This window comes from Enhydra lutris, unplaced genomic scaffold, assembly GCF_002288905.1.
Source record: "Enhydra lutris kenyoni isolate GAN:26980312 unplaced genomic scaffold, ASM228890v2 scaffoldscaffold82, whole genome shotgun sequence".
Classification (NCBI taxonomy): Eukaryota; Metazoa; Chordata; class Mammalia; order Carnivora; family Mustelidae; genus Enhydra; species Enhydra lutris.
The window spans coordinates 1,180,972-1,193,156 of record NW_019154166.1 but is presented as its reverse complement, the minus strand read 5'-3'; the positions used below and the strand labels follow the sequence as shown (position 1 = coordinate 1,193,156).

Below are 12,185 nucleotides of genomic sequence, written 5' to 3'. Positions count from 1 at the left end.
GCCGGGGCACGCGGGCCTCGGGGGCGGGGCGAAGGGGAGGGCCGGCCGGCAGCTCTCCGGCCAATCACCGAGCTGGCAGCCCGGGCAAGCGGGCCCCGGGGGCGGGACGAAGGGGGGGCCGGCCGTCCGGCGGGGCCATCGCTGAGGGAAGGCCAGCCCCCGGGGACAGCCTGAGAGCGGCGTCTGACCGCTGCGTGGACGTCTCCGCCTGGCTAAGCCTGGACGTCCGAAGCCTTCCTCAAGATCCACTTCCCTCACTCCAGGTGGGGTTGACCTCACAGATGCCGCTGCGGCCCCGCCTCCTCGGGGTCGCCGGACGGGTCGGCACCTCCCAGAAGGCCCCGCGGGCGGGCGCGCGGAGCGCCCGGAAACTACAGCTCCCAGGATTCTGCGCGCCGGTGGGGGCGGGGCTTCCCGGCTGCGGCGCCCGCGGACGGGAGATGGCGGAAGCCCCGGGCTCGGGGCGCCGCTCGCGGTACAAAGCGGTGGGCTCGCCGCCGTGGAAGGAGGCTTTCCGGCAGGTGCGCGCGGGGCTTGGGAGGCCTCGGCGGGGCCGCCGTCCCTCCCCTCGTCGCCCCCCGTGCGAGGCAGGTGCGGGGCGCCGGGCGGCGGCGTCCCCGGGGCGGCACTGGACGGAGCGGGCCGGGCGCTGCGGGAGTTCCCGGGCCTGCGCGCGGGGCGGGGGGGGAAGCCGGCCCGGCCGCCGCGCGCCGCGAGGCCCCCGCGCGCCCCACCCTGCTGGCGTCGGGGGCTGGGGAGACCCGCTGTTCTCCCGCGGGCGCGGCCGTCTGCTGCGGACACGCCGGCCCGGCCGGTGCTGCGGAGTCTTGGCAGCCCCGCGCCGCCCCCGCGCCGCCCCGCACCGTTCCGGCGGCAGCGCGTTCCCGCGAGCCCGCCTCCCGGGAGCCGCCGCCGAAGCCGGGGCCCTGTGTCGAGGAGCGTGTAGCGGGTCCCGGGGCTCTGCCGCGCGGCTGGAGGGTCTCGGGCGCTGCCACTTGCCCGCGAGGGATGGTCGCCCCCGGCTGACCTCGTGCAGGAAGGTCCCGCTGGAGCGCAGCGGAGGCCGAGCCGTTACTACCCGACCACGAAGGACCCTGCCGCGAGGGTCCCACCCGGGGGGTCGCGGGGAGCCGACTCCGACTCCTCTTGGTTAGGCTTAGGTCACGATCTCGGGGTGCTGGGATCCGGTCCGCATCCGGCTCATGCTCGGCTCGGCCTCTGCTTGAGGGTCTTCCTCAGCCTCTCCCTCTCCTCATCGCCCAGCTCACACTCTCTTTCACGCGCTCGCTCTGAAATAAAGTAAAATCCGAGTGTGCTGAACTGAGTACATAAACCATGATGACTTCCCTTGTCTGCGAATAAGGATTGCGCAAAAATAATGCAAAAATAGTAATTAGGATTATGGTTGGAATTTTGTGTTTATAAGTTTCGGTTGATGTAACAGTTTAAGAAAAAAAAAACTTTTTTAGAGTTTCAGAGAGAGTGCATGTGTCTGGAGGGGAGGAAGGACAGAAGGAGAGGGAGAGGCAGATGCCCCACTGAGCAGGGAGCCCAGTGTAGGACTCGATCCCAGAACCCCAGGATCATGACCTGAACCAAAGGCAGACTTTTAACTGACTGAACCACCCAGACATCCCTAAGTTTGTTTGTTTTGTTTTGTTTTGTTTTTACCGGCTCCGCTCCCTGTTTCTCCTTCCAAGGGATGCCTGGAGAGAATGAGAAACAGCCGGGACAGGCTCCTGAACAGATACCGCCAGGCTGGAGGCAACATGCCAAGCAGAGCTCAGAACCCTCTTCTGGTGCAGGAGGTGATGGAAGAAGAGTGGAGTGCTCTGCGGGCCGGGGACAGCTGTCCAGAGGCCTTGACCCAGGTCAGAATGGGACATGTGCTTCCAGGGAGGGTGCTACAGCACCGAGAGGGCCTGCCCCGTGTCCCCAGGTCCTCTGGTCCCAGTCACCCTCCACCCTCCAGCCCCCAGTCAGGATTCCAGCTGCTTGGAACCTAGGCTCTTCTGTCTTTTAGGTTAGACTTTTCTAGATCCGTGGTTCCTAAACACCAACATTCTACGAACATTCTGTGTCATTGCATCTTACAAAACTAAAAACAAAGACGTCTGGGCTCCCCCGCTGGAAATTCTGACTTAGCAGACCTGCGCTAGCAATCTCCGTGCAAGAGGGCGTCCAGGAGCTTTCTGACTCTCGCCTCGGCCAGGGTCGCGGGCTGGGCGTGGATCGGAAACTGTTTACTGTGTGCAAGGAGGAGCCCTGGCTTGGACGTCCCTGGGTCTGGAATTCCAACCCTGGTTTGGCGCTGGGTCCTTACCTGTCCTGTGCCTCTGAGCTCTGCTTTCGCGGAGTCTCAGCCTGACCCGATGCAGAAGAGAGTGCGGTCCACACCGTGAGGTCGATGTGAGAAAACCTCGGCCAGCTGTTCCAGGAGCATCAGGGCCATCTGTAGTCACGATGCGTTATCGGGAGCCTACTGTGTGTCCTGGCACAGGCCAGACTTCTGGCTACACAGTCCTGCTTTGTGCTCACAAGAGCCCTTCAGGTCTGTGCCTGCTTCACAGAGGCCCGAAGTGAGGCGGGCGGGCTTAGGAAGGCCCCAGCTGCTCTGGAGCTTTGGCAGAACAAGTACTTAGCTGCTGCTCTCTAGCATCTCCCCCAAATGTGGGGCCCTTATCTTGTCACTGGGTGGTTTAATCATTTGTTGATGGCTTTCTAGCGGGATGCCATGGCCACATGAGCGGCACCTGCTACGGAAGGACTGGGTGGGGCTTCTCTGTGGCACCAGAGCTCTTCACACCAGCCTCCCGACCCGCGTCACCGGGACTTGCTGGCTGAGGGGACTCCGCTTTCTCTTGCAGTTGGAGGAGCTGCTGGATCTGGCTGTGCTCGAGGAGATCCAGCAGGAGCTAGCTGACCAAGGTGACCTCGGGCAGGGTCCCTCCACCTGCCTCTAGCGAGCCTGGCACTTAGCACTTTTCAAAGCAGAATGCCTTCCTGACTGTCCCCCTCCTCTATGCCCAGCTCTAGGCGGGTGTCAGAAATCCCTGCTTTGACCCTGAGGTCTTGGCTCTTCCCCAGAGTGAGTCTTTTGTGCCTGGGCCTGGTGCTCAGGCTCCGTGTCCCTTGTGATCGCCTTCTGCTGTGGTGTGAAAATGGACACAGGCCTCACGGGCACGGCTGGGTTCCAGCAGGATGTGATTTTTTTTTTTTTTTTAAAGATTTTATTTATTTATTTGACAGGCAGAAATCACAAGTAGGCAGAGAGGCAGGCAGAGAGAGAGGGGGAGAGCAGGCTCCCTGCTGAGCAGAGAGCCCGATGTGGGGCTCGATCCCAGGACCCTGAGATCATGACCAGAGCCAAAGGCAGAGGCTTAACCCACTGAGCCACCCAGGCGCCCCGCAGGATGTGATTTAGAAGACCGATGGCTGGTGCGCCCTGCGGGCTGGGGTTGGCTGGTGCAGCCGTGTGGATACCGCGTAGACCTGCAGCGCAGGGGCCCGTCTCTGGCACAGCTGCCCCTCCTTCCTCCTGCATCCTTGGCGTGGTTGTGTGCTCACCAGGCGAGCGAACACGGGTTGTGAACAGCACAGACTGGGCGTACGGTCGTCGGGGAACAGATCGCTTTAAACTCCGCTCTTAGTGCCCAGGCAGGGTCCGAGCTCTCCAGCGACCCCCCGAGCCCGATGCCTCTGGGGCCGCGTGTCTCGTGCTCATGCACACGCGGGACAGGCGAGAGGGGCGGGAGCCAGCAAGACGAAGCCGGGCAGAGCAGTGAACGTTTGTGCCGGGTGGCGGGGTCCTGCTGGGCTCCCTGTCTGGTGTGGGTGAGGCTGGGCTGCGGGACAGGCCTGGGGTGGGAGGCGGGAAGGGCGCTGCAGCTGGCCTTTGCCCCGCAGAACGGCGCCTCCTCAGCGAGTACGAGAAGAGCCTGCAGTTCGACGAGCACTGTCTCAGCGTCATGCTGGCCGAGTGGGAGGCGAACCCCCTCATCTGTCCCGTGTGCATGAGGTAAGAGATTCCAAACCCCTTTTAGCATTACGGGTGGACGATGTGTCCCCTGCAGGCTGGCTGTCTGCAAGGGTCTGGGGTTCTTGTGGTGCCGGCCCCGGCGCGCTGTGATGCCAGCTCTGCTTCCAGGTCCAACCTGAGAGTGTCAGGCGGTGTGGTCACGTGTCCGTGTGGCCTCTCCCTCTCCTCGCACGTGAGTGTTCGACACGCGCATCCCGTGTCCCTCCTTCCCACATGTGTCTGCTTGCTGGAGGCCCTTTGCTGGTGCCGGAGCCGATGGGGTGCGTTTGCTCCTGGCACCCTAGCCAGCTCATGCAGGTGTCTGGGAAGCGGCCACAGAGCCCACAGGGCCCACAGGGCCCACGGAGCTGGCCCGGGGATGGGCACACACTGTGGCTGTCCCAGCCGTTTGGTCCCTGCTGGTGAGCGCCCTGTGCTCAAGACCTTTACAGGGAGAACTGGAAACACTTGTATCTGCCTTCGTGTGAAGTTCCCACGTAGGAAGACTCAACTGGACTCGAACATAGGCCTCGGTGGTCCCGAAACACAAAGGCACCCTCTTACTGGGCGTGATGGGGCTGAAAGTTTGCAGCGGGGAATGGGGACAACGAGCATCTCGCGGTCCGCTTCAGACACACCCGTACTGGCCAGGCCCCAGGCAGGGCTCTGCCAATGGGAGCAGAGTTGTGCCCATCTGGTCCCGAGGGGGCAGGTCTGCCCTCCCAGTTCTGCTTCTGTAAAGTGCGCCGCGGAGCGGTGTGGACTTGAGTTTGTCCTCTCCATCGTTGACGTGACTCAGCAGCTTTTTCTGTTTTTTAAACAAGCCCTCTTTTTGAGCGTTTGCTAAACATTCCATTCCTTACCTTTGAAAAAAAAGAAAAGAAAGCGTTGTTTTCATTCTCGTGGCTGGGTTCCAACGCATATGATGGCGTGATTAACACAGCGTGACGGGCTTGGGCCCCGTGGTGCTGGCTCCTGGGAAGGACATGGCAGCCGTGGCGGGGCAAGGGACCGGGGAGGTGGCAGCCCCATGCCCTCTTGGTGCTGCTCACGCAGGAGTGGGGGACGGTAGTCACCCAGAGGGGTGCTGCGGTCACGGAGTTTAGCGCAGCCAGGAGTGTCGGCGTTGGAAGGCTGTGCAGAGCCATCCCAGTGGGCGGCTGGAGGAGTCGGGATTTCCAGGCTGTCGGCTCAGAGGCGAGTGGGGTCAGGTTGCAGCTTAACTGGCTTATTTGCTAGTCTCCAGGGTTGACGGAGCAAAAGCTTCGAGCCTGCTTAGAGGACTGCGTGAATGAGCACGGTGCACGCTGTCCGCACACACCTGAGTTCTCGGTCACGGATGGGACGGAAGAAAAGCCCAGTCTTCTCATGAGCTGTGTGGTAAGCCTCCCATGGGACCCCGTGGCAGAACCGGCCATGGTTGGCGTTGTTCCCACCCCAGCAGATATCATACAAGCGGGTAGATGTTTCTTCTTCTTCTTTTTTCGTTATGGCATTCTTTTGAGGCGGGGAGACGTTTACGAGAGCAGTTTAGTCTCTGAGGAATTTACTGGCATGGGAGAGTGGAGGCAACGTGTCACTTACACTAGGAGGTCCATGGTCACCCCAAGGGCAGGGACAGAAGGGGAGGCCCGGCTGACGGGCAGTGGCGCACTCAGGCCTGGCCGATGGTTCCGTGCTCAGGACACCCAGAGAGGCCGTGCCGTGCGGGCTTGCTGGAAGAAAACAGGATGGCGTCAGGTCGCCGAGGGAGGGAGGGCCTACAGCTACCAGACGGCTGGACGGTGGGGCAGGAAGCAGTGGGATTGCCTGCGTGCTGTGGGCCCCGTGATGTCATCATGAGGTGGGTGTGGGCCTAGCTACTGGGGACAGCAGGCAGACTCTGACCGGAGTGGGTGTTGGGACCCCTGCCGTTCCCTGCTCAGTGGGGGCCTCGGTGGGGCCCTGCCGGCCTCTGGGTGGGGGGCAGGGAGCACAGCGGGTGGAGTTTAGGAACAGGTGGCCACTCCCTTTACTCCAGACGCACCCCCGGAGCCTCGAATACGCAGGGTCTCCGGCCCACACGCTCTAGGTCCCGCGGCTCTGGGTCTGAAAGACCTTTGGCTCCGGGATGATTTGCAGACGTGTTTAGTGAGCCCGGCTGGGCACCACATCCTGGAGGCCTGACTCCTGCTCTCCCTGGGCTTGAGGCTGTGTCCCCGCAACACTATCACAGGGACCCGCCTGTGCACTTGTCCTATGTGGCAAGATCACACACAGGTGTGTCCTCCCAGCCCCCGGCCCAGAGGCAAGCCCCTCGTGTGCGTGCAGATGGGGGTTCAGGTGGGGAGTGGGGACAGCGGAAAGCACAGGTCTGGGGGCAAAGGATCCTTACGGACCCCAGCCCAATCCCAGGGTCCCCTCCCTGGATGGCCTGGGCCCCGCAGCTCTGAGCAGTGGGATTAGTAGCGCCGGGAGGGACGACAGGGAGTCACAGCAAAGATGAGACAGGAGTGAGGGAGGGGCAGAGGCATCCATCAGTGTCTGAGGTCACTAGGCCTCTGGTTTCACTTCCGGGGACTCGGGTTCAGAGTGGATGTGGAGGAGCGGGTGCAGGTTACCGTGAGGACGTGGCCAGGTGAGGTGTGGTCACAGGACGGAGTGCGCCAGAGCTGGGATGTCAGCCGTGCGGGCGGGCGGCCTCCTCTGTGTGGTGGTGGGGATCGAGGGAGACCACTTTGTGCTCCGACGAGCCCCGACTGTGGGGGAGACCCCGGAAGGCGTGCTGGCACGTGCGGGCGGTAGGCTCAGGTTCTGCCTGCAGCAGGCATGCCCATCCATCCCAGGTTCAGGCGACAGAGCCTCACCTCCCTGCGAGGCCGTGAGAAGCCACTGGTGACCTGCGGGGGAGGCTGTTCGGAGTCCGTGTCTGGGACCTGCTTCGAGCTTCCGGCACACGTACCACTGTCCTGGGACTAGAGGGTCGGGTCCCACGTGCAGACACCCCACCAAGGCCACCTTGTGATGGCATCTGAATGCCACCCCGTCGTCCCTGCTGATGAGACCTGGACAGCATGGAGATGGTGTGTGTGACCGGGACTCTCTTCTGTCCAAATCCAGGCTTGCGACACATGGGCCGTGATTCTCTAGCGCCGACCTCCACTCCCCGCTCTTCTGGGGCACACGACTCGCTCCGCCTGGGACAGGGCCTTGTAAATACCAGTGTTTAACTTCTACCGGATTTTGTACTAAAACTCTGAAACCTCTGTGCTGTCGGTGTGTTGGGACACAGGCTAGAGGGGAAGAACAGCAAAGACAACGGAGGAAACCGATTTTATTGTCCGTCACATTAGACAATCTCGGAGCAGGAGGGTTGTAGAGACGCAATAAACGAGGGCAAATGAGACTGCAACGGAAGTCATTTAAATTTGAATCACGCTCCATGATAGCAAGAAGGAAACCATCTCCGAGCCCCCGTCCGTCTGGCTCCCCCAGGCTTGCGCCCCGGCAAAGCCCGGCGCCTGCTCTACTGGGTCTTGACAAAGCCCTGGAGGTCCTCGAGGAAGGTGATGTACTCCCGGTGCTCCAGGGCCGTGCTGAGCTCCACCAGCTCGTCCGCAAACGTGTTGTCCACCCCTCGGTCGGCCAGGAAATCCATCAGGTGGTCGTACAAGGCCTGTGAGGACAGACGGACCTTCTTGGTCCCAGGCCGCTCCCCTGCCAGGCGCCGGGCCTCCCCACCGTGCCACACCCCTGCCCGCACTCACCCAGTCTAAGGAGTCGGTGTTGAGTGTGTAATTTGTGTCCTTCCACTCTGACTCACCGACGGCCTGAAAGCTCACCTCCCTGATGGAAAAGATGTCACTCTCCTCCTCCTCCTCTTGCCCAACCTGGGAAGAGATGGGGTTGGGGAAAGTGAAGGCTTTCCCAGGACAAACCGACCACTTACCGCTGCCAACTCCCCCGGTTTCACCCCTGCCCGCCCCCCCCAGCTTTCCTGGTCTTTGCCGGACAAGCCGGCGCCCTTCCTCCCCCACCCTGCGCCCCATCCCACACACCTCATCTTCCGGATAATGACAGTCCAGCACCAGAGCCTTCTTGCCGCCGTCCTTGATGACTTCCACCACGAAATTGGGTGTGGATGTCAGCTCAGGCTGGGGAGACGAGAGCGCATCAGTCCGTTGCCTGAACCGGGGGGCTCATGGTTCCGGGGATCTGACGACCACCGTTAGGACAGTCCTTAGCCGCTTCTAAACCCCTCCATGATCCTGCCCCTTGACAAGGAGCCTAGAACCTTCCACAGCACTCAAGCCATGTACCGGCCTGTTCCGGAGACTGGGCTACACTTTCTCATGGTCCCTCCCCGAGTTCTGAACCCGGTTTTAGAGAGCGGAGGCTCACACGTCTACAGGGTCTCACAGCCGTTAGCCCCCTGATTGCTTACAGAACGTCCCCAGTTTAAAGTGCAGAAATTGGAGCCGGGGTCCAGCTCCGTGAATTGGTCTGCTCTTCCCCAGGCCTGTTAGTCCACCCGTGCACCGCGAAGCTGGCCTCGACCTCCCAGATGTCACTCCCGCTGCCCATTTCGGGCTCTTCCTCTGTCCCAGGGCAGGCCCCAGGCCAGCACATTGGGCTAAGTGGCCGTCCTAAAGCTGAGCAATCCCAGCGGCCCTCCCAGTGGTGGTGAGCCATCCCGTGTCAGGGAGGTCACGGTCGGGGTGGCGGAGCCAGGAGTGCCGAGGGGTATCCTCTCTCTGCTCGGCCCAGAGATGGTCCCGGTACCTGCTTAGTCAGGAGGTCCAGAGACCCTGCGGCCCCCACGCTGGCTGGTCCCTAGACCAGGCCCACAGCCCCCCACAACGTGTGCAGACCGGGCTCCCTCTGGGTCCATGCAGGAGGGCCTGTGGCCAGAGCAAACACCTTGTCCGCCTTTCGGATGTCAGTCTGATGCCCCAGCTCCCAAAGTGGTGTTACAGCCAGCCTGACACGCTAGAACATTCCTCCCTGGCAAACAGCCAGCCTGACACACTAGAACATTCCTCCCTGGCAAACACTCAGGATGAGCCTCCCGATCGTGGGAAGGCACAAGTGGGTTCAACTCCTCCCCACCGAGCGAACACAGGCGCTAGCACAGAGCCCACACCTGCAGGGCCCACGGTTCTGGTGCCGGAGCCCGAAACCGCGGCTCAGGGAGTCAAGGCCCAAGGGCAGCCATGGCCCTGCCTGTCCCCAGCGGCAAGAGGAGCGAGGGAGACCAAGGCCCTCCCCGGGTGCAGTCTGCTCACCTCCTGTTCTTCCGCCTTCTGCCCCTGGGACGGCTCCTCCTCACCGTCAAACGTGGGTGGGATGCTGTTGTTGGTGTTGAAGGTGACGGTGACCCTGCAAAAGCAGAGAATGGCCCAGCGGGGCCCTGCAGCTGAGCAAACTAGCAGTGAGCGTGGCTACAGTTACAAGGGCGACCAAAACTATGTGTCTGAACCACAACAATGTGTCCGAACCGTGAGCGGCAAATCCTGCAGCCACAGCATGCTCCGCGTCAGCTGCTGGAAGTCAACAGGCCCCACTTCATCTTTCCAAATGCAGTCCTGGTGGGGGAGGGTGGGCTCCCGTGGCTGTAGCCAGCGCCCACCCTATCTTGGGGGTAGGGGCCCTCCGCGGGCGTTGAGCGGCCCAGAAAGCGGTGGGACCCAACAGAAGCTTCCTTTAACACCTTTCCTCCCTGCGAAAATCTGCCCATGGCGGGAGGGGGAGAGAGGCACCCAAGGGCTGCCCTCAGCAGAGGACCCAGAGGGGCCGCAGGGAGGAGGGGGGCTCCCCGACACTATGCTGCCCTACAGAGCCGCTCTTCTTTTTTTTTTTTTTTTTTAATTAAAAAGCTTATCCATTTGCGAGAGAGAGAGCACAAACAGGGGAAGTGGCAGGCAGGCAGAGGGGAAGCAGGCTCCCCGCTGAGCAGAGAGCCCGATGCGGGGCTCCATCCCAGGACCCCGAGATCATGACCTGAGCCAAAGGCAGACGCTGCACCTACTGAGCCCCCAAATTCATTCTTCAAAAACAGAGGTGGGAAGTTTTATAACCACGAAGCAGGGCGGAAACAGTCAACTCCTGACAGTTCAGCTCCAAGAATCCTCTGCCGCCCAACCCTGCTCCGGAGCCGGGAGGGCAGCAGCAGGGAGGGGACGTGCTGCACCAGCTCGCTCGGGGTCCCCACGCACTGCCTTACCAGGAAGGTGCTGTCCCGCCCCGCGATGCTAGAAGTCACGGTCACACTGTCTCCTCTGCCCTTGTGCTGACCAAGCCAAAATCCTGGGCGCACAGGTGCAGTTCTAGTCACGGGAACACGATCCACGGTGACCCCAAACTGGCTGTGACTCACCCCAGGACGAGGGCTCAGGATGTTACAGGATGTGTGTGTGGGTGGGGACTGACACACACCAAGGGCAGAGAAAAGCAGAACCCTCCTTTACAGCAGGTACAGTTTACTCAAAGAGCGGACAATGAGCAGTGGAACGAGGTGGGAAGTTCCCCACCTTTCTTCCGGGTACACTCACGGCCCTGTGTCCTCATCTGCTCACACGGGAGGCCCATGGCTTGTGTGTTCCCTGCTATAAACATGGTTTCCCACCCCAGTGCGAGAGTCTGCACCGCAAACCTGAGGCCAATCTGCTTCGGTCAGTACTGTACAAATTTCTGAATCTGGGGCAATCAGGTGGCTCCGTCGACTAAGCGTCTGCCTTCGGCTCAGGTCATGATCTCAGGATCCTGAGATCAAGCCAGGCATGGGGTGGGGGGGTGGTCTCTGTTCAGTGGGGAGTCTGCCCCTCCCTCTGCTGGCTGCCCCCGGCCCAGCCCCGCTTGTGCTCTAATACGTCTTTAGAAGAGTAAGAAGAGTCTGAGTCTGTGTGTCTGCGTTCAAGCACAGCCTGACCAGGGCGACAGCCTCTACAGTCCAAGAGACCTCCAGCGACATCCTTTCCTGCCTTACCGAGTAAGCCAGCTCCTGGCACATCTGTGTGCAGCGAATGACCAACCTGGACATTGAGCGTCCAAGGACCTGCTCTACTAAAGGCAGTCCTGGGAGAAGGCAGGGCAGTCCCCGCAAGTTCAGGGAGTCGGTCCCCGCGGCCTGCAGGCTCCCCGCACTTACTTTTCCCCGGCAACTCTCCGCACGAGCTTGGCTTCCGTCCCGTTCACTTCCAGCTCCCAGCCTCCCGACATCTTTGGGAGGGACTTGTGCTTCTGGATCTTCCTTTCCTCCTTAATCTCATCACTCAGGAACTCCACAAAAGCCTTATCTCCTACAGTGAAAGTCCGAAAGGAACAGAGAGAAGAACCTGTTCAAATCCTAAAAAGGAAGGGGGGGGGGCGGTGACTGCAGCCAGAAATCTGGCCTCGGGGCTGTTCCTGGTAACTCCCGCTGGTGAGGGGACTCCGGCACTCGGGAACGGGCCGAGTCCCACCCGCTAGGCCTCAGGACGCGGACCGGTGGCCGTGCTAGGTGCCCGCGGCACCAGGCCGAGCCCAGTTCTGGAAAAAGAACTCCGACAGGGAAGTTCCACCGCCACGCTCCACCGCGAAGCCAGAAGCTCCCAGTTACACACAGACATGACCTCCGGCCCTCGACCCCGACCGCCGGCCCCCCCCGGAATCCCCTTCGCAGGCGGGGGGCGAAGCCGGCCGCCAGGGCGTGGAAGCGGCACTGCCCGAAGCGCCGACCTGCAGGGGGAAGGCGGGAAATGTCACCCGCGCGGCCGCGGCCCGGCGTGGTCCACGGCGGGGCAGGCTCCCGACCCCGCCCCGGCCCCGGCTCCGCCCCGGCCCCCGAACCCCGACCCCGGTCCGAGCCTCACCCTGCGTGTGCAGCGCGCCGCAGCCGCAGCCGCAGGGCCCGCGGGAGCGTAGGAGGCCGGCGCGCACTCGGAGCGACCCGAAGGGCCGCACGCACGGCTGGGGCGCGGGCTGCAGCAGCGGCCGAGGCGGCGGGGCGGGCGCGGCGCGGAGGACGGCGGCCGCGGAGCAGAGCGCGCGGGGCACTCGGCGCAGCAGAGGGAGCATCGCGGCGGCGGACACGTGCGGGTGCAAAGGACGAACCCAGGGCCTAGATCCGGGCCCGCGCGCCGCCGGAAGTCCCGCCCCTGCCGGGAGCGCTTCCGCGCCGGCGCAGTGCGCGCGCGAGCCTCCGGGTTAG

General features: G+C 62.4%; 2 protein-coding genes across 5 annotated transcripts; one reads left to right on the top strand and one right to left on the bottom strand.

The window, feature by feature from the left end:
• The first annotated feature begins 408 nt into the window (after nucleotides 1–408).
• On the top strand, nucleotides 409–7,403 carry LOC111161146 (RPA interacting protein). 4 transcript variants are annotated; one of them, XM_022524668.1, is made up of 7 exons: nucleotides 409–521; nucleotides 1,701–1,871; nucleotides 2,868–2,928; nucleotides 3,907–4,018; nucleotides 4,148–4,211; nucleotides 5,258–5,398; nucleotides 5,702–7,106. In XM_022524668.1, exons 1-7 carry the CDS (start codon nucleotides 441–443, stop codon nucleotides 5,858–5,860), a joined length of 789 nt encoding a protein of 262 aa, XP_022380376.1. In that variant the 5' UTR covers nucleotides 409–440; the 3' UTR covers nucleotides 5,861–7,106. The 4 variants fall into 4 exon arrangements, with proteins under 4 accessions (XP_022380376.1, XP_022380377.1, XP_022380378.1 ...); XM_022524669.1 differs by lacking the exon at nucleotides 5,702–7,106 and adding an exon at nucleotides 7,118–7,403 and having other exon boundaries at nucleotides 411–521; XM_022524670.1 differs by lacking the exons at nucleotides 5,258–5,398; nucleotides 5,702–7,106 and adding an exon at nucleotides 7,118–7,403 and having other exon boundaries at nucleotides 427–521.
• Nucleotides 7,316–12,111, bottom strand: LOC111161147 (complement C1q binding protein). The gene is made up of 6 exons (XM_022524671.1): nucleotides 11,848–12,111; nucleotides 11,145–11,295; nucleotides 9,283–9,376; nucleotides 8,056–8,151; nucleotides 7,765–7,887; nucleotides 7,316–7,673 (listed from the first exon to the last, which is right to left on the bottom strand). Exons 1-6 carry the CDS (start codon nucleotides 12,050–12,052, stop codon nucleotides 7,524–7,526), a joined length of 819 nt encoding a protein of 272 aa, XP_022380379.1. The 5' UTR covers nucleotides 12,053–12,111; the 3' UTR covers nucleotides 7,316–7,523.
• Between the last annotated feature and the right edge of the window lie 74 nt (nucleotides 12,112–12,185).